Source organism: Filicampus tigris, chromosome 1, assembly GCF_054856515.1.
Source record: "Filicampus tigris isolate MCC_2025a chromosome 1, RoL_Ftig_1.0, whole genome shotgun sequence".
In the NCBI taxonomy this organism is placed as follows: Eukaryota; Metazoa; Chordata; class Actinopteri; order Syngnathiformes; family Syngnathidae; genus Filicampus; species Filicampus tigris.
This window is the reverse complement of record NC_141217.1, coordinates 14547655-14568810: the sequence shown is the minus strand read 5'-3', so window position 1 is coordinate 14568810 and position 21156 is coordinate 14547655. Positions and strand designations below refer to the sequence as shown.

General features: G+C 43.1%; 1 protein-coding gene across 2 annotated transcripts in view; it reads right to left on the bottom strand.

Annotated features, from left to right (window-relative positions):
- Positions 1–21156, bottom strand: part of lgr6 (leucine-rich repeat containing G protein-coupled receptor 6) — a 41686-nt gene extending 20530 nt beyond the window's left edge. Inside the window, exons 1-3 of one of the 2 annotated variants that reach the window (XM_086047864.1) lie at positions 21040–21156; positions 18106–18283; positions 3195–3266 (exon numbers count right to left, since the gene is read on the bottom strand). In XM_086047864.1, coding sequence (XP_085903990.1) covers positions 3195–3266; positions 18106–18283; positions 21040–21061 — 272 coding nt within the window. In that variant the 5' untranslated portion in view covers positions 21062–21156. Of the gene's footprint in view, positions 1–3194; positions 3267–18105; positions 18626–21039 lie in introns of those variants that run through there. The other variant, XM_086047783.1, reaches the window with a different exon arrangement.

Sequence of the window (21156 nt, the reverse complement as noted above, 5' to 3'; positions counted from 1 at the left end):
CATTCCTTTCATAAAACAATTCTGAATTATGTCCTAATGGGAGGAATGTGGGTTCAGTCAGACCTAAAATTGTGTAGAATTTGCTGTAGGCCAACGAACACTAACATTAAAACCACAGAGATCAAAGACATGCTTAAATCACTTTCTAATAAATCACCATAAATATCATTAAATACCCTAATGCACACTGACACCAAAGAAGGAACAATATTACCCGAGATAAAATGCAGCATAATACAACCAACTTTTAATAAGGACCTGAAGGAACTGCTTTACGTGGCTGAAAAGATTTGCACTCCAACAAAACGGATGTCTAAAACATCAAACCGGGGGATAAGTATCTCAAGAAGTAACATTGACTTGCAATATCAGTGAATAATAGCAAAGTGCTTAACCATGAGTTGGAATGGAGGTGTGTGTGTGTATAGAGAGCGTGGGAATGCAAGGATGTAAAGCCATCAAACAATTAATTACTCTACCAGTCGCAGCATGCCGAGTCCTGCCCTCTTCTGGCGTTACGAGCAAATATTATGCACACACGTCAGCTGCTCTCTTGCACCTTGTCCAGGTTTGCTTATATTTCTTTGAGGTATATATTGACAATACAATATGTTTATCATGAGCTTCCATGCTGGGGTTCATTTGGTTCTTTTATGTACCTGAAATAAGGAATGTGGTTTTTGACCTGCTCAATGCATGAAGTAGCACGCGATAACTTATGTTGTGAATTGGTGCACTGCGATTGGCTGGCGACCACTTCAGGGTGCACCCCGCCTACAGCCCGAAGACAGCTGGGATGGGCTGTAGCACGCCCGAGACCCCCGTGATGATAAGGGGTACGGATAATGGATGAATGGATGATTATAAATAAAATTGGCTTGACTTGCTTTTTCTGAAATAACCTAATTGGTTATTACATTTATTTACAAAAAATAACCCAACCACCCAAATTACCCACCCTTTCATTGCAGAAATGTTGTAAGACCAGCTATCTTTCTTCCTTCTATCAAGATTGTCTCAGTTTACCCCTGGGAAGTAGTGAAGGCGCTATAAAGATAATGGATCTTAGAACAAAGCAGATGATCTCATTTTTGACACGAGCAATTTGAAGAAAGCAATATTTATGCTGTGAAACCACAATGAAAGTTAGCTTTGGCCAAACAATATCCGTGGCGCCGCATCCAAGCCCTCTTCCGCCCTGCCACATACCTCGACTAAGACTGTTGTTTACCATTTTTATGACAAAAAAATGTCCTTATCTGCCAACAAATGGCAAGAAATAGGATTCTAGTAATTGAGTCCTTAGAGCGGAAGTCAACCCAAACATATTCTCACATTCTTTTGACTCGCTTGCAACACCAATTGGGCATTAGTGGATGCGCTTTAGAGTGGTTTGGATCCTATTTAGCTGGCAGGACTTTTTCTGTTAGCCTAGGTTCCTCTGAGTCCCGCTCTGCCCCTCTATCGTATGGTGTTCCACAGCGGTTCAATTCTGGGGCCATTGCTGTTCTCATTGTATTTGCTGCCCCTGGGTTCCATCATTAGAAAACACGGAATCACCTTCCACTGCTACGCGGACGACTGTCAAATCTATATCCCGCTAAGCAAAAAAGAGGCTTTCTCCTTAAGACCACTTTTGTCCTGCCTAGAGGACATCAAAGACTAGATGTCACTGAATTTCCTAAATTTCAACAAAAAGAAAACAGAAGTTTTGGTGTTCAGTCCCAGTGGCTCGGCTCCACCCCACCCTGCTGACCTGGGCCCCCTGTCTTCATATCTAAAGCCAACAGTCTCAAACTTGGGTTTTAAAACGGACAGTGATCTTAAATTGGACCAGCAAATCAGCGCTGTTGTAAAGTCGAGCTTCTTTCACCTTTCCCATCAGCACTTGAAAACAGTCATCCATGCCTTTGTTACATCTGGGCTAGATTACTGTAATGCACTTTATTTTGGAATCAGCCAGTCCTCCCTCGAACGTCTCCAGTTGGTCCAAAATGCTGCTGCCCGCCTACTAACTGGAGCTCGGAAGATCGAGCACATAACACCAATTCTGGCCTCCCTTCACTGGCTCCCAGTTCATTTCAGGGTTCAATTTAAGATTCTCCTATTTGTTTATAAATCATTAAATGGCCTGGCCCCGGCGTACCTCTCCGAGCTCCTCCACTCCTACGCACCTTCCCGCAGCCTGCGGACCAGGCGCTGCTCAAGGTGCCGAGGACCAAGCGGAGCCTCAGAGGGGATCAAGCCTTTTCTGTCTCTGGTCCTTCCCTCTGGAATGACCTTCCATTGAATGTCAGGCAAGACCTCTCTCTGTCCACCTTCAAAACCCGTTTGAAGACACATTTCTTTTCTCTGGCTTTTGATCAGACCTGAAATTTTCTGCTTTTTTCCGGTGTCAATTGTATATAGTGTTTTATGTTAATTTATTGGCTTTATTTATTTATATTTTTATTATCTATATGTATTAATACGTGTATCACAGCCTTTTATTGTTTTTATTTATTGTACTGTTTGTAAAGTGCTTTTTTTTACAGCTCTAGCTGTTATGTAATGCGCTATATAAATAAAATTGTATTGTATTGTATTGCATATATTTTTTAATGATATGTTCTATGCAGGCCCACTAGTTGAACATACTTTATTTGAGAAAAAAAAGTCTCCTTGACTAAATATGTCATTTACAGTTCGCTACTTCATCAAATTGTGTTTGTTGTTGTTTTGTCAGTAAGAGTTCTTATGTTGTCATATTGTTCAACTAATTGGAAAATGTAGACTCTCTCCAATGAATGTATTCACAACTATGCATGTATCAGTAGCTATAGCAAAACATTTCTAATGGCGCTGGTGCAGCTGTTTTTGCCTCAACTAAAACCTGCGTGCACGCGTGCTGTGCAGCTGGCAAGGCAGAAAGGCAGCATGGGATGTTTGCCGTGCGCACAGAACCTGCTTCACGCTATAAGCACAAAATATTCACTCTAGGTGAATATCAGGTTCCCTTGAGCAGTCATTTCAGGGCCCACTTGGTTTTGCTTCAGGCAGTTTCTCAGTAGGAGAGATGAGAGGCAGGCCAGAATCATCAGTTGCTGTCACTGAGGGAAGCATAGATCAGCCGCTCAGGCTATGACTTCCTTGTCATGTATGAGTTGTGACCACAGGCTATTAACTGAATATGAGCTGAAGGATTCCGTACTCACAATTCTGTTAACAGGTGCAGTCGGTGGAAGGCTCTTGGCTGGATCTCACTGATGTTATTCATGCTGAGGTCCCTAAAGCGAGGAGAAACAACAGAATGAAAGTATCAGTCAACGCACAGGCTACCTTATCAATGGTCTTTGAAGATTGTCAGGCCGTGTAAATTATATGTTGAGGAGCTGTATTTCAAATGGTGATCAATCATCCGTAGTGGGGAGTAAATCGCAGAGAGGATCAGAGGTTCGGTAGAGGTTAAAGGAGGAGGAGAGAGAAATGTAGGAACATTTCCCCAGTGAATCTTTGTTGGGCTGCTAATTTCCTCCTCTTCCCAATGACTCTTTCTCTTTTCCAGATGTCTCACTCTAACTTTCCTCTGATCTGACCCCTCGGTCTCCTTTCATACCTAGCGCCGTCGCTTTCCCCCCTCCTCGGGAGGCCGTCTCATTCCGCCTTTCTGCTCAGTGCTATAAGGTAGACACTCTCCACCTCTCTGAATCTTTGACAGGCTCACCGATTTCAGCGTTTGTTGGGGGTGAATGTTGACGCAGCTGGGGTCACTGAGGTTAAGGAGGGGGATGCTCGGATCCTTCAGTGCAACAGTTTGAAATTATACAGCGACGTCTATGTCAAGGCGTGGAAGAAAACACATTTGTGCCTCAGTCACGTCGGGCCCTTTGACAAACGCCATGCAACCCCTATTCTTTGCCTTTGGAGTCCACAGAGTCTCTCTTGAGTCTTCAAGACCGAGACGCGTACTATGCGTGTTTCTTTGTGTCCATGATACTAACCATTGTCCGTGAAGCCAGACCACCTGGTGAGCAAGTGTAAACTGTGCTCCTGGAAGCCCCTCAAAAGTTGGGAGCTTTGACTCGCTACTACACTAGCTGTTTGTTTGTCCAGTGAGTCAAACTTGGCTTGAATACGTTGATCCACTGGTGTGATCTTTATATTCAGCTCCAGAGGAGTGTGGAAAAAACACTGCGCGGCTAAAAAAAACAACCCCCCCAAAAAATCTGTCTATATTCATATTTAACTGTTCTGACAACTTCATACCACCTTGTCAAGAATAAGGCTAATGTGAAACAGTCTGTTCCAAGCTCAGCACTGTCGCTTTTTTTGAGGGGTTGGGTGCGTGGGGGGGCATCTTGCCATATGATGAGCTTGCAACATTTTGCGTGTCCTTTTGTCGAGGGATGTGTTAGGTTTGTAATTAAGTAGCCTTTTTATAGCTCCACTGACATTTAACATCTTCCTTATGAGCCCCCCCCCCCAGAGTTCTAAGTGCAAAATAGAGCTGAGACGGGTTCAAGGTGTCAGTCAAGGACACCTACGTGTCTTCAGCCAGTGTTAAGAGGAAAAGTAGCTGTTTCTCTAATGACATTGTGTCACACTGCAAAGTAGACCATTCATCTTCCAATTGCACTAATTACGTTACCATTACCACACTCAACTTGGCTGTTACTTACTGGTATGTTCCATTCTTGTCTTAATGAGTCTCCGACTTGTTTGTTTATCCTGGAATGGCATCATAGCCTTGTGTTAACAGCTCAGACTACAAATGCACATTGACATGCTGGGGCAATGAGCCATAAAAAGGTAGCAATGGGCCGATTAAAAAAAAATTAATAATAATAGTGGAGGGCTGCAAGCCTCCGCAAATGACAGGATTACAAATTACATGAGAAGTGCGTTTCATCTTTCACATGGCAACAACAGGCTCTGAGCCTAACTGATTATAAAAACAGTTGAAAGTGAAATGGGGCGTATCAAAAATGTGATCAAATTCAATTGTAATTCATGGGTAAAAAGTTGAAGTCTTGTTTCAATCTCTCCCATCTGGAGGCTGAGCTCCATCAGGGCCATAGACCCACGCCACAAGAGTTGCTTCCCCTCTGTAGTCGGTCTTATCAACAATTGAAAATATTTTTTTTTTAAATTACATTTCATTTTTTTCTTTACGAGCGTAATATGGGAATGGTCTCCCCTTCCAATAACAACGCATTGGTAATGTAAGGCTTGTAATATGCTACATGTTTGTCCTGTTTTTTTTTTTTTTTTTCTGTAAAGCTCCATTCAGTGATTTGAAAATGAATGCAACAAAATCAACTTGTTCTTGATTGAAGAGCAGGTAAACATAAGTGATAACAAAGTTCCTGTGGCGATGACAAATAAGTAACAACATGACTGGCCTGTATTATGCATGACACAGAATGCAGACATTCACATCATACACCAACACACCTGAATCCTAACGTGATTGTAATATATTTGCTAAAACATTCAAACGTTCAAAAAGTATCGTTATAGTAAAACAACGCACTCACAACATACATAGACTTCACTCAGCCTCTGAGGATGCACCTATCAGACGAAGACAACCCTCTATTATCTGTTCCTGATTAAAGAAGCCATAAACAAACATTGCGTGAAAGTCCATAACAGCGACTTTGCTCTGACAAAATAAACAAGCTGCAATGGGGAAAATGTTTTAAGATAAAGACACAACGGTGAGTCATGGGGAAAGGTTGAGTGTGGCTCGGTTTGTTCTGCTCTCCAACGAGCTCGCTGGGAAGCCGGAGAGAGACACAGAGACATTTCTCCTCTGCAGGCCAAGGCCTCTGCTGACAACTTGACGTATCGTTGGAAGGCGCTGTGCTATGGCTTGTTTTTAAAATCAAATAACAGCTGTGGCTTTTTTAAACCATGATAATTATGATTGATGACTACCACATGTGCATTGTGTCGACTGGACTGGCGCTGTGACGTGCAGATATTTTCAGCGCGAGTAAACGGCCGCAACAGAAAATGAGAAAGCAAGAGCTTAAGTATTTTGCAGCCGTTGCAGTGTATTTGGGAGTTTTGCATCTAGAACGGAGGTTTCCCTATTCCCGTGTTATTGGATTCTAGACTCGTTGTATGTGCTGCGCATGTGTGTCAGCATCTTGTGTCTTGGACAATATTATCGCTGTTTGTTGGTGGCGGGGGTCAGTGTGGTGAGATGTCTGTCACTCATTTTCACAACGCATACGGTATTGTTTTCCACTACGCCTGCAGGTGTGGTTGGTTTAATTGCTGGTTAAATTCCAGCACAACATCCATCCATCCATTATCTATACCGCTCATCCTCACAAGGGTCGCGGGGCGTGCTGGAGCCTATCCCAGCTGTCTTCGGGCAGCAGGCGAGGGACACCCCGAATTGGTTGCCAGCCAATCGCAGGGCACAGAGAGACAAACATCCGCACTCACAATCACACCTAGGTGTTTTTGGAATGTGGGAGTAAACTGGAGAACCCGGAGAAAACCCACGCAGTCACGGGGAGAACATGAAAACTCCACACAGGGAGGCCGGGGCCGGGGTCGAACCCACGACCTCCGAACTGTGAGGCGGACGTGCTAACCAGTCGACCACCGTGCCGCCCCTAGCACAACGTGGGAAAATATTGCTATGTGGGTCTTGTGTGTGTTTCAACACAAGTTGTCAAATCTTTTTGTTATATTCTGTATGTGCATATCTTCTTTATTAGCGGCTGCTTACTTTAAATCTACAAGTTATTTATTCTAAAAAAAAAAATACATTTAAGACATTGCACTCATGGGGGCTGCCATTTTTAGGCAATATTCATCACCGACCAAGATACACATTCAGTTTCATTACATGTTCCAAAATGGCATAATAAACCGTAATCATAACATCATCATCTACCTGGAAATGTACTTACCGGGTTGTAAGCCAACTTGATTTTCTTTTTGTGGATCTTTTTGGGCAAGGCTTTTTCTCTAAACATAACGGCCGCCTTACATTGATGAATCCTTTCGTTTCTTATTCCAAGAACACAATATTAATATGACTACTCTAGTGCTGGCACATATAATGGATTTATGCAAATACCGTAAATAATCATAAAAGGTCAATTTATTCCTGTAGTTAATAGATCTCTCACTCTGCAGAGGCCCACAGGAAATATCAGCCCCTCAGATCTCTGCCTAATGTTGAATGATGCTCTAAAGACAAGGAGACACTTTCTCATCCCGTCACAAACTGTTGAACGACTGGGAAAAGCTGTCATCTTATGTCTCCCTGTTTAAGTAACGGCGGAGGCCAATAGCACAGTAAAAGAGGACACGTGATGCAGTCCATCTGTTCTGATGTTCCGATAAACAGTGTCATCTGATATACAGTATTGTTCGGTCTGTGTGTACGTGTGTTCGCGTGTACATGTTCAAGTGGTCAGAAAGGCTCTGGATATTTGAAGAATTTATGAAATGATTTATAGGGTGGCAAGGTGTTTGCCTTAAAGGGACGGTGGGGCCGGGATGGCCATGTTTTCACTAACAAGTTCATTTTATATATTTTTTTATCAGGAAAATGGAAAGAGTTGTCATTTTCTATTTTATCAATAAATTTGGGAAAAATTAGGAAATAAGTGACTCCATGAATAACGCCTCTTGTTAATGAGGAGAATGGCCGCGCCCCCTATCGTTCTATCCTTGTTCGGTCGGAGTCACTGGAGGAACCGATTCCAAACTCTCCATTGGAAATCATTGTACTTTCATTGCTTATAACATCCAAAAACGGTGATCAATTGGCACCAGAATTTATGTGGACACCCTTACTAATGACCACTACAACATATCAAAAGGATTAACCTCTCTGTGGCTGATTTATGAGAATGAGGAAATGTGGAAGAGAGCATGAGCTATATAGATTTAGGATGGGACGGGCGCAAACTGCTTCTTTGCTCAAAAAAACAAACAAAAAACAAACAAAACAAAAAAAACCACTGCTTCTATGCTGATGCCGGTTAGGACGAGTGAGGCATTTAACACCAGTCAGGATATTTACAGAAACTGAAGTGGGAATGAGTAGAAGTGCACATTTATTTAGATGAGGAATGGCCACAGTTTTTCGACCGACAACGCCGTGGAGCGTAACAGCCGAAACGGTACGTTCCAATGCGGCCACACTCCGCTGTGTAGTCAGCCTCCTCGGTGGAACTTTTTGTTTGCTGAACAATGACGCTTGTGCGATGAGGTCTTAGCTCACTCTCAAGCCGCTTCACTCACGGCGATGATGGCGGCTGCAAGCGGTGTCGGACACCACACGCGACCCCGTGACATGAAGACACAGGCTCATGGTCACCTCCACACGCTGCACGGAGAGTAAAGAGCTAATGTTGTTGTGCTAACGCCTTTTGTTTTAACGGGCTGAAGCTAGTTGTTGCTACTGTTATCCTACTGTTAGCTAGGGAGGGGGGGAGGGGGGGGAGATAAAGATCCATGCTTGCTTGATTGCTTGCCCACTGCCAGTCGCCCTCTGCCTCCCGAGAGTTGACACGAGTTTAGCGTCACTAAATGTCCAAAATATAAACCAGTCGGGGTTTGTGTGCGCATTCATGCTCTTGTCCGCTTCAGCCTGTGTGAGTGGAGAAGCGATCGCCACGGTATTTTTGATTTTGTGGAGGTGATCATGATGAGATCATGTTTTATGTCAATAAATCCAAACTATTGTGCAGAACACTTTTATACTTTCACAGTTTGAAGAGGACAAGAGTAGTAATGTGCATTTGCATTTTGGTGGCGATCGGTCGCCGTTTTAGACAACAGACCTGACATAGCGAGCAAGATTACCACCTTGCCTCCCTCCCATGATGTAGACCGCTGAGACTGAAAATATAACATAAGCCACGCCCCAAAAAGGGGCGGGGAAATTTGTCATAAACCTAATTACAGAAAAAACCCTTAAATCACTACAGAGTCTTTTGAGGTGGGCATTTTAGTACTGATGTTATTTTTACATACAAACCTATTATATAAGTGCCAATGTTAAGCTCATCCAAGTGTCCCTTTAAGGGTGAAATTTCCATTCATCCCCCTGGGCCCTCTATCCCTTTATCTTACGCCATTCTAGCACCCTTTCTTCCCATCTCTGCTTCAAATTTCAGCCGGAGCGTGACGTTACATAGACTGGTTGTTACAATTGTGTGATTTATCATATTTCTCTTTTGCCGTCAGCAGCACCACTGAAGTATGTTATCAACCCTGTGATCAAAGGCACCTCTGTGTGCGGGTGTGAATGTGCCCATAAGCTTCATTGTGGACAATTACAAGCTGGTGGCCTTCCTTGACAAGTGCAATGATTTAGCGCAACAAAACAACTGGCTACATTGTATGAAGCCCAACCACAGACATGCTCTGAAGTTCAACCTGAACTACATCCACCAGCACTACAATCAGGAGCCACCCTGGAATTTTGTAGGGTGCATGACAGACCACCCTGGTGGGTACTGGATGCACTCTCAGATGGGATCAGCACGCAGGTGTTTGCCTAGCATTGTCCGTGAAAGGTTTCAGGCAGACAAAGCTGGCCCAGAGCGAGGAGCTAGGAGCCGCTTTGATTGGCTGGGAGCCGTCTGCGTTCCCTCCCACAACGGCGCAAACGCCCTCTTCTATCTGCGCTCGTCTCGCAAAGAAAACTCCACCCATGTACACAGTTAAACTGCGCTTTGTGCTAGACTTGCGCTGGGCATGAAAACAGGGTCCATTGTCTCAAAGTATAAAACTGGACGATTTAGATATAAATGTGGTCAAATGCATGAAAATATTTCTGAAAATAAATTGACAAATGATGATAATTACCAATTTGTCTTGAAAGCCAAGCAAAAAATAAATTGAGCAGATTATATCACAGGATGCATCTTCAGGATGAGGTCCAAATGATTTAATTTTGAGATCTTAGTAAGTGCTTTGGGGACAATATCAAGTCATCATGGCCACATCATTGATTTTCTGTTGCCTTCGATCTAAACTGATAAGCAAACAAGTGTATGTGCTACAATTAAAAGAGGCAATCGTCAATCGGGATGCCAGTTTGTAAGGACTTGAATTTATGATCACAGGGTTGATAAACTGCTACAGATATTGTCACTGGTTGGTGGAAACATGCTTGTCTGATCAGCACTACCGATGTGGAAGTTAAAGTGGAAGTCACCCCATCATTTTTTCAAGAATATGTTCAATGCAGGCCCACTAGTTGAAACAAGGCAATATGATTAATATGAAATATGAGTTAAACAGCAACATCCAGCCGTTTTAGCTATCTCGGGGTGCGGCCATTTTGTCACTTCTGTCAACTGAAAATCACTCACCCTCGGGGCTCAGGTAATGACCAATCACGGCTCACCTGTTTTCTGAAGCTGAGCTATGATAGGTCGGTATCTGAGCCTTGAGGTTGCATGATGTCATTTTCAATCGACATAAGTGACAAAATGGCCGCCCCCTGAGATGACTAAAAACAGGTGGATTTTGTTGCTTAAGTCATTTTCCAAAAACACAATATTAATCAGAATGCTGTGTTTCAACTAGTGGGACTGCATAGCATATTCTTAAAAAATATGTTTGGACCGACTTCCGCTTTAAATAATACAAAAACCACCAACGCTGACCTCTCGCTTGCATGTCTATGAATTAAAAGCAACATCTCAACAAAATACCGTACATAGTTCAGTAAAATTTAAAATAGTAAACATTACTTTTATTTGACATGCAACTGGCAATGCTATTGGCACTTATGCATGCTTTGGATGTATCTTTTTGTTCATGGCTCACGCTTTCACAATATAACCTAATACAGTTACAAAAGCCATCCCTTCAGGTCTTCATCTCCTTTATTTCGTAACACCCCAGCAAACCCATTACCCCTCTCATCCAACAAACAACTAATAATGCCCGTAAGATTTGTTCCCTTTAAGGCAGCTTATCTGCAAGGAACGTTGGCCAGATAGAAGTCTGTTTGTAGGCAACAACCAGATTCCTGCCTGCGGGGCTAAAGTTCTGTATTTGCAGTGCTTTGAGCCACACCTTGGCTGTCTCTGACTGTCACCATGACAGTAAGGTCTTCCGTCGCATTCAGACAGTCAGATCCTCTCTGCTTACCTCTTTAACACAGTCAAAGCCACAATGAAAGAGGATCTTTGATCCCACGTTAATGCGACTGCTAGTCAATACTAGTGTGTTGCCATCAATGGGGCCTAAATGCTTTGTGTGTGAGGGTGAGGTCTGTCTGTTTGCTTTTTACATTTTTTTTTTTTTAAATATACCAACTACTTTGGCTTTCAGTTCCTCTGGCGGTCACACCAGTTTGCACGAGCACGTGCATGTGCAGCCATACACAAAGAGTGCAAGAAGGAGGCTACAATGCTGTCTTTCGCTTTCTCCTTCCTCTAAAGATGTTTTCTTTCTCCTGTTTTCTTTCTCTTTTCGACTTCCTGGGAGGGGTACGTTGCCCCATTGTGTCACAAGCAACTCTCTTTATCAGGCCTTCTCTTATTCTCTTCCGTCGCTCATTCATGAGCCACAAAGAGCAGAGGAGAGGGTGAGGAAGTCTTTCACCTGGACACGAATGTCCACAGGGACGCCTTGGATACAAAAGAGCACAGGAAACAGATAGGGAGGAAGAGAAAAGAAGAGATAAGGCAGAAAGGGGAGATTGTAGTTTCGGGGAGAGTGACAGCCGGATGTCCGGGTGGAGAAAGTGGATGTTGAGTCTGGGGTCATGTCATGGGAAACCCGCTCATGCTTTGTGGGAAGTCTTCATAGACTGGTCTAGTGCTCACAGGGCACATACACACTTTTATGTCCGCTTCTTGTCCTCCCACACATAAGACAGAGGGGAGAGGGGTGAAAGGTCAAGCACTTCAGTAATGGAACAGGAAGTGTTGGAAGAGTGTGAGCTACATGACATACAACTGACTCTGACATGTGGACAGGACTGACAGGCAGCTGTTGTGGGTCGGCAAAAAGAGTCTTCATAGTTCATTAACATTTTCATGGTCTTTACTTGACATATTGTGTATGCCATTCCTCTCTCTTTTGTGCCTTTGTAAATCAAAGTTGTGCCTCAGGAAGCTGATTAACTAATACTTCAGATTATGTTTCGCCTTCAAAAATGATATGATCCAACGCGTACGAGTTTGCTACTTATGCAATGATCCCGGAAGATTATCTCTGATGGGTGTTTTTGTCCTGCACATATGACGCAGATTCTAGGGGCAGTTTTTGTAATGAAAACCGATTGTGTGTGTGTTGGCGTTGGGCTTTATGGCTTCATTTGGTTGAATGGCAGATACCGGAGGGCGCCGGTTCTAGTTTGAAATCCACTTTTGATTCAATGCTACTTTAACGCTGCCCTCACTGATCCGCTCCTCTGCTCCATAAAGAGTTTGTAACAGTGACCGCAGATAACATCTAGAATTAAAGGAAAGCTTACCCCATACTAATGAAGACGTAGCCGCTGTCATTTGGAAGACATTTAGTTTGGCCCTGTGCCATGCATGTTAAGAGCACCAATTTTATTTTTTCTTGCTCCTTCTTTGGCATGTGAATCTCATCACAGTGGCACAATTCCCGGCTGATGGAAAACACACATGTGGTCCAAAGTGTTGCCACTGTGATCTGACCATTGTATAATTGCTTCTATATTATTCAAACTTGGCCTCCAATGTTTACTCTTGGAATTAGTTGAATCATTTTACCTCATTAGTAAGCGTCTCCTCAACCTTTCTTTGTACAGCCCATCCTTCACTTGATGTCCATTTCCGTGCATAGTCGTTTCCATAAATTGAAACGTGACAAAAGTTCCGTTCCAAAGATAGTGTATACAGTATAAGAAATCCCTTGATCACTACAGTATACGTGGTTGGTGTGGTTTGTGGGAGCTGTGTTCCATCAATTTTGTTTCCTGAGAATGGTGGCTATCTAAATCTTGTGCATGAAGTAAGCTAAACAATTTGGGGAACTGTAGGAGCGCCAGATTGTGGTTATAGTTTACCCCCTGTCTATTTTAGGAAATGTTTTTTCTTTATTGGATACTGGTTTTAAAATGGCCGTAAAATCCATTTGATGTGCTATCCAACCCAAATACCATCTAGAGTTATAATTGGCAGTTGTACATCATACAGGTGTAGTTGTTATATACCCATGTATACAGCTAAGGACAGTTCGGAACATTTATTGCATTGCTGGAGAACACAATGGCATCTTTGTGGTGGAAAAGTGAGAACTACAGATCCATGCAAGCACTCACACGCGCAAACATTCCCATGAATTCCCAGGCCGGCAAAGGGGCAGAATTGGAATCTGGGCCATGTAGGCCTTCTGAATTCTCTCAGTCAGAGGCACCCCTCATCCTCACGTCACAGGCAGCACATTCCAAGCCCCCATATCATACATGTGTCACGCTACTGCGCCTCTAAACATACAAGGAGTCAGTCAGTGGGTACACTTCTGTCCACCTAGTATCTCTGTAGCATGAGACCAAAGTCAAGAAAGCGTTGGTGGTCCAATTATACTTTACGATGCCAACTGTTTTGAAACAGTTACTGCTGGTTATCGAAAAAAGATTCCGTACAATACATAAGGGTGACTGTGTAATAATGCCTTTAAAGTTATAATTGCGTTCTTGGAGAGAACCAAATCAGTGCAAAAGTGTATCTATGTATTAGTACATCTGTGCTGTATGTACAAATGTGATGTTGTTTTTGAATGTAGAAATCAATGATACACAATCAGCTCGCATAACTGACCTGTGAGCCACATCCTCACTCAAGTTCCCCTTCAAGATGCCATGTTGCGATTGAGATCTTTTTTTTTTTGCCACAGAGTACACTGTGGCTACTGTCTGGTCTCTACTTACATCTCCCCTAGAGAAATGTTATTGTGTCCATTGTTCGGCTACCTGCCGTCTGTCCCTGGGAGACATTTAAGAGCTTCCCAGGTTGATGTCAGGAAACCACAAGCCGGAACACTAACTGCCCACTCCTTTCTAACACCCCTCAGGCACAAATATCAATTTTCTATCCGGCGGAAGTGGTTGTCATGTTCTTTGCGGGAATATAGAGGAGACACGTTGGGCAGATTCTTCTGCTTTTACAGGAAGGAAGAAACAAAAGAAATAACAGGGAAAGATAACATTGTTTCCCCTTCTTTGTGATGGCATTTGGTTCCCTGTCTGTCTTTCTTTGAAATCAGAGGTGCATTATCCTTTCCGTATATCTGATCGTAGACGTTGCTGTCAATGTAACCTTTGTGCCCGGCGTTAAAATTGCTGTGCCTTTTGACTGTAGAGTTTATGCATTTTCACAGTGGAAAACAGCAAAACTACAATTGCTTCACTCTAAAAACAGTTGGGTTAAAAATAACACAATTTTGGGTCAAAAATGGAACGATCCACTAATTGGGTCATTTTGACCCACCGTCTTGTGTTATTTTGTACAAAACAGACCATATTTGGGGGTTATTTTGCACAAAACTACCCATTTTCATGAAGTTGGGTCAAATTGACCCAAGTAGTGGACCGGTCCATTTTTTACCCAAAATGGTGTTATTTTGAACCCAACTGTTTTTAGAGTGTTCAAGCGCTTCTAAAATCCAGCCATAGATCTTGTAAATGACGGCGGTAAAGGCGTCATTTGGGCGAGCGCAAAGGAGGCTTGTGAATGAGGATGGAGGCTCCTATAGGCAGTTGTCTGGAGCCAGGGATACTGATGTTGGGGCTGATAGTGAGACTGAGGTCCCTCTGCTGACAGTTTCCAAAAAGACCCACACAAAGACTGCTCTTTCTTCTTTTTTGTTTGTTTTCGGCAATTCTTTTGGTTTTCAAGTCATCTACCTCAAACAATTCACCCCTATTCACCGTATTTCTCTCTCTCTCTTTCTCTCTCTCTCTTTTTTTTTCAGCCTGTCTCAGACATGATGTTTACAGCGTGACCCCGGTCACTCATGATAGGAATCATTCCATCAAGATAATAGCGAAATGACACGCACACGACAGTTTCATTTACTGCCACAACACAGAGGGAGGATGTTATGTGTGGGTGTGTGTGCGTGTGTGTGTGTATTAAGTGTGTGTGTGTGCACACTCTTTTTGGGATTCGTTGGGAGCTGTAGTCATACTCTCATTTTCACCTCTCCTCTGCTCAGGTTTTTCCTCTTCATCCTCCTGTTCATTTTATAGTCCTGCTTCATTTCATCTGGCTGGAAAACATAATTCCCTCAGCAGCCTGGGTGGTCTTCACATACACTTGCATGTCCTCACACACATACACACACTACGGTTTTCATCTGTCTGGTACTGTACTAACTGCAGTTTCCATTAGAAATTCACCATCAGCGAAAAAAAAAAAAAAAAAAAAACATCACCTAATCACTGCTCAATTCCAGTCGCAGACAACCGCCGACGTAGTTACAAATGCACTTCATCAGGAAAACATTCGATTTTCTGTGGACAAACCTTAGACACATCTCAAGATCACCCCCCCCCCGAACCTCATCTTATTTCCTTTTGATGTCTGCATAAAGCCAATGCGTGACGTGCGTCCTGTGCACAATGTCTTCTAATGCCTAACCCACATTAGAGCACACGCAAGTATAGGCGCACACCCTGAAGCTCTCATCTAACATCAAAGAACGTCTCCGCGTCTCGCATGACAGCTCATTTCATACATCGCCCCCAGAAACGAATTTCGTCAGAAATCTCAGGCCTCAAAATGTGAAAATTTGCAAACTGCGCCATTGAAAGAATCTACCTGCATAATAGGATACTGGACTGATTACAATTAAATCGTGCATTTACCTGTTTACCGAGAGCTCGGCCAAGTGTGCAAATAAACACCGGGGAATAGGACGAGGGATTCGTAGCCTGATTGGCCTGCGGCGCGTATATTTGGGCACACTTTGAAGCGCTCTCTGATGACATGGCTGGATGATGTCATACAATTTCACAACATCATGTGGATCAGGTTTGTAATGTGGCCTGTTCCCAAGCAAAAGCCATGTGACCCGCAAACCCGCACTCCGTGCCGGGAGGCTGATCCGACCTCCGCGGGCAGTTAGCCGGAGCTCACTTTTGTCACTCTTGTAATCTTGCATAGGTCAGGGCAAAATGAGAAACTGTACTTTTCTGCGCCGAGCGAGCATGTGTGTGCGTTTGCGTGGAGAAGAGCATGTTTTGCTTGTGCGGTTTGATGTTTATCACTAAAGCGAAATGGCAATCTGTGAATCTCCTGCGTGGTATCGTCACTTAGTGTTGCGGCATGCTCCCACTGTCATCTTCAGGTTTTACTGTGCAGCTCCTGTAGTAAGCGTATGTTGTTGTGACTGCGTGTGGGCGTGTGCGGTTGGTCGCAGGGTTTATTTATCTTGTTCTAAATCACCCCTCAAACTCACTAATTGGTCCGGTTCCAGTGTTAGGTAATGAGGGGAAATGAACAATTACACTCGTGTTTGTAGCGAATGCGCTGCGCTCATGGGTGTATCTTTGTAGCCGCGCATGTGCTTGTGTGCGGTTACAAGGCCGGGGAGGAAAGAGTAGTGCACAGAAGGAGTCTCAGGTCATCGCTTGTGGGTGTGCCTGACTGAGCGATTCCTGGGGAGATGTGACCCTGCGGGTTCCCAGTGAACATAAGAAATGTGGAAATTGGATGCAACCATCGCAGATGTGGACTCAGGCATCATTCACGCAGAGTTATCCATTGTGTCCTGCCTTTTTCATGACATCAACTTTTGATCTTTCCTCAGCCGTTGGAATTCCAGCTCCCCCACCACTGTAAAACTTGCACATCCCCGTGTGAGTAACTGCTCCATCACAGTTTCCTGGATTTTACTTCAGTCACCTCGATATCAGTTATCAAGACACGCATCTAATCTGTCCTCGGAGGCCTGTGTAGAAAAGCAATTTGGAAGTTCTGGCAGCTGTGGAAGAAAGTCTTTCACATTCTGTATATTGTCTCTGCTCTCACTTTGACACTCCTGGTGGGAAATGTCTACACTGAAAAAAAAATGGTGTCTTGAATTTACTGAACTTTATTTATTTCATCAAGTGGATGCATGAAATAAAATCATCTGGATCCAGGTACATTTTTTAAGTAGACTATAAATCTACTGAAAAAATGTAACCATTTTTTTTTCGTCAAGTGGTTGCACTGAATAAATCATCTGGATCCAGATACATTTTTTTAAGTAGACTATAAATCGACTTAAAAAATGTATCTGGATCCAGATGATTTTATTTTTTTGCAGCCACTTGATGAAATAAAATTGAGTACATTCAACAAAAACGGTTTTCAGTCTACTTTGCTGTTAACATTCACATTGATTCTCATGTCAGACCTTTCCAACACGCATTTTTGGGGAAAATTTATGCAAATTTGCTTAACGAGTCATTAATCTCTCAACCAAAACAGAAAGACACCGTATTGTATTCATGAAAACATACACTGAAAAAAACGGTTGAATTTACTCAATTTTATTTTGTCAAGTTGTTGCACAAAATAAAATCATCTCTATCCAGATACATTTTTAAAGTAGATATGTAGTCTGCTTAAAAAATCTCAATCTGGATTCAGATCATTTTATTCCGTGCATCGCTTGACGAAACAAAATAGAATAAATGATGAACAGCATTTTTTTTTTTTTCAGCGATAGCAGCGCATTCCTAGTCAACATCAAAGCACTAATTAAACGTCAAACATATTTACATCTAGCCATCCCTATCTAGTACTGCCCGAATTAGATACACAGTAATCATACGTTTGTGCGCTGCATAATATCATGTGAAAGCACGGGATGTTAACCATAACACACACCTTGCCTCAACTGGTCCCAGTTGGTGCTCAGAAACCTGACACTGAAAGACGTGCTCCATTCATTCTTTCTGAGCGCTCAGCACAAACACACTCGACTTTTTGATCAACAATCTGCTAATGTCGCTGTCCCTGGTCACACATGCAGCCTGGTGTTGCCTGCATGAAAAAAATGAAGCCATTCGGCCTCGGCTGATAACAGACCTGGCGATGAAAAGTGGAGGCAGGAATAGAGTAGAAGGGCCCAGTGCATTCTTTACTAGCTTCTGTTACTCACAGGTAAGTGGTGAGAGGGCTGATGTCGGTTGGCACGGACGATAGTCCCGACTCGGAGCAGTCCACCACGATGAAGATGTTGTCTTGTTCACACTGGCATGGCGATGGGCACAGCGCGGCTGCTGCTCCTTGCCCGTCCTGCATCCGGTCATAAGCCCAGACTCCAGGTGTGGACGCTCCTACTCCGTCGAGCACGCAAAGAAGAAGAAGAAGAACGGGTAGCATGTCGGACCGTCCACCTGTCTGCCTCTACACCTGTAATGACCCTACGATGTGCTGACTCTCTTCTGGTCTGTCTGCTGTTGCAGATGATGGGGAAAATAAACGGTCTGTACTTCCTCTGTTTTGTTTTGTTTTTTATCAAATGATGGCTCTAATCAAAGATTGAGACAAACTTGTTTCTTCAGGAGCTCTGCACTTGCTGCTGTCATAACCTCTTCATCTCGTCTATCCTCTCTTTTAGTTGCAACTTTATTTCCTTCCCATATGCCCTCTAGTTTCTCATCATTTATCTCCCCCAAAACAAATGCACACCGTCTCCCCTTTTCTCCCTTGTAAATATATCTCGCTCGTTCTGCCACCCACTCCTTACCTATTGTAGAAGGAGCGCGTGAGTGCCGAATGAGCTCCTCTCATTGGCTCGTAATTTAGGGATGGGCTGGAGCATCTCTCGGAGGTGGGAGGGGCCCCTGAGTCCTAAACTCTCCCCTCTCTTTCTCCCTTGCTTTGCCTTGTTTTATTTGCTTCGAGGCTCAATGTGAAGAGAATGACTGTTTGGGTAAGGGACAGGCAAGAGGTGGGGGCAGGGGACCATACAGTGAGACAAGAGGGGACCTTATGAATGGAAGTGAGAGAGCATTTATAGCTGGAAAGGAAAATGAGAAAAGTTTGGAAAGAGAGGAATGGAGGCAGGGCAGTGTGTTTTGGCTGTTGTGTCAAAGTTAGATGAAAAGGATCGGAGTGTGACTGGAGGAAATTGCAATTCTGACACTTCAGCGTCCCTCCGTCAGTAGAAAGATCAGAATGTGGGGTCTCGAAAGTCACACCTACTCGGGTTTCTGCTGCTGGATTGTTGGGGTCTTGGCGCACAGAGAGACCACTCATATGACAGCATGTGTCCAAACACGCACAGAAAATATTGTGTAGCTTATTAAAAAGCACTTGTACTGTTCAGTGGATATTAAAAAAAAAATACACAGTCTGCAAACAAATGCTAGTTTTTTTTATGATATAAAAAAATAAATCATCTCAAAACTTTTTCCATCATTAAAGTGGCCTGTAATCTGTACAAGTCACTGAAAAAAAACTTTCAGTGAGGAAGTAAAAATAAACAATAGAGTTAATGTGGTTGTGAAAGTGTGCACACCCTCTAACAACTGGTAGCTGACTTCAAAACTAACCAATCATGTTAAATGGAGTCAGCACACACCTGTCACTTTTTAAAGTGCCTCCGATTAACCTCAAATACATTCAAGATGTTTTAGTAGACTTTTCTCCAAATCAAATTCAATTTTAGTTATATAGCACTTTTCACACATTAAATCACGTGGTATCGATGCAAAGCTCCACTTCTCTGCTTTCAGAATGCGTTGGAATTACCGTATGTTCCTAGCTTAAACAGTTCATGAGTTACATTGCCTTGAAAAACATAGTAGTTAGTGGTAGGTTGCCGAAGGTTTATTTATTCATTTATTTTTAGTCAGAAACGCTAACGGAAGCCCGTTCAAAATGATAGTCGTACTAGTGTATAGGCGATTACTATTTGGTCCAGTCGGACAAAATGGCGGATAAACGGACGGCGGAAGGATACCCCGGCTAAAGGCGAAAAGCGATAAACGGACCGCAAATTTTTTTATAAAATGCTCAGCTCTGTCCATAATTCCCTTCACGCTGTCTAAGGCCCCAGTTGTAGCTGAAGACAAAATGCCTCTCGTATCATGATACTGCTCCCACTATGCTTTGCTGTGGGTCTGATATTCCTTTGGTTATGAGCAATGTTATTTGCACCAAACATACCTTTGGGAATTGTAGCCAAAAAAAATCAACCTAACACACTACCCCACCCACTGTGTTTGGGAGTGATGAAATGATTTATCTTAATGTCATTTTTTTGACATGACAAAAACCTGGCACTGGATGTGTAGACTTAGATAACTGAAATAATTAAGCTTTTCCTTCAATGTTGCAACATATGTGTTGCTGTGTTCGAAACTGCACTAAAATTAGCTTCAAATGTCATCTAATGCACAGGAAGTTGCATAATCAATATGCTTTTGTTTGTGTGATGCAGGAAAATTCGATTGGGACAGAAATGTTAAAGGTGACACCTTTACTACAACTGTATGTGTGTGTATAGCATGCAAATGCACACATGCAAAGCTATGTTGAAGAAGCTTTGTACAATTCTCCCACCAAATTCGCTAAGAAAGTAAGACACAAACATAGACGAAGTGTTCCACACAATAGTAAAAGTAAAAAAATAAATGAATAAAAAGTTTGTACAAGTTTTTCTAGACCTCCAACCCATGTCTGTGCCACTCCATCGTTGTCTTTCTTTCTCTACCATTCTCCGGAGGCTCAAAAGTTTCTCATTAATTAATTAACATTCCTATGTCACTGTGTTTTCTGAGGGGCCTTTGTTATGGCCCCACAAAACCTCTTTCAGAGCTGTTCTTCACATAGTCACTCTCATGCTCTCTCTCTCCCACTCGCTCTCTCTCTCTCTCTCTCTCACTCTCTCTCTTTTCTTCCGCTTTGTAATGGAATGTCTGTTTTTGCTCCCTCTGTCTATTGTCATTTTAAATATGTTGTGTCCAGTGGTATCAAGTCAAGCTTTATGTGCGCTCTTTTACTGCAAAGCCCTTTGAGCAAATATTCTGACAGTTCAAAGGAGTGCGAGCCTTTGTATACACATGCAAACACACGCAGTCCTTACCATTGGCGTGCACATACTGCATCCACCTGCATGTTCTCCCACTCCCTGCACTCGGCACCTTTCCCTTCCTGTTCACGGAGCTCTGTCATCTTTAAAACGTTCTTTAGTTGTCTGGCC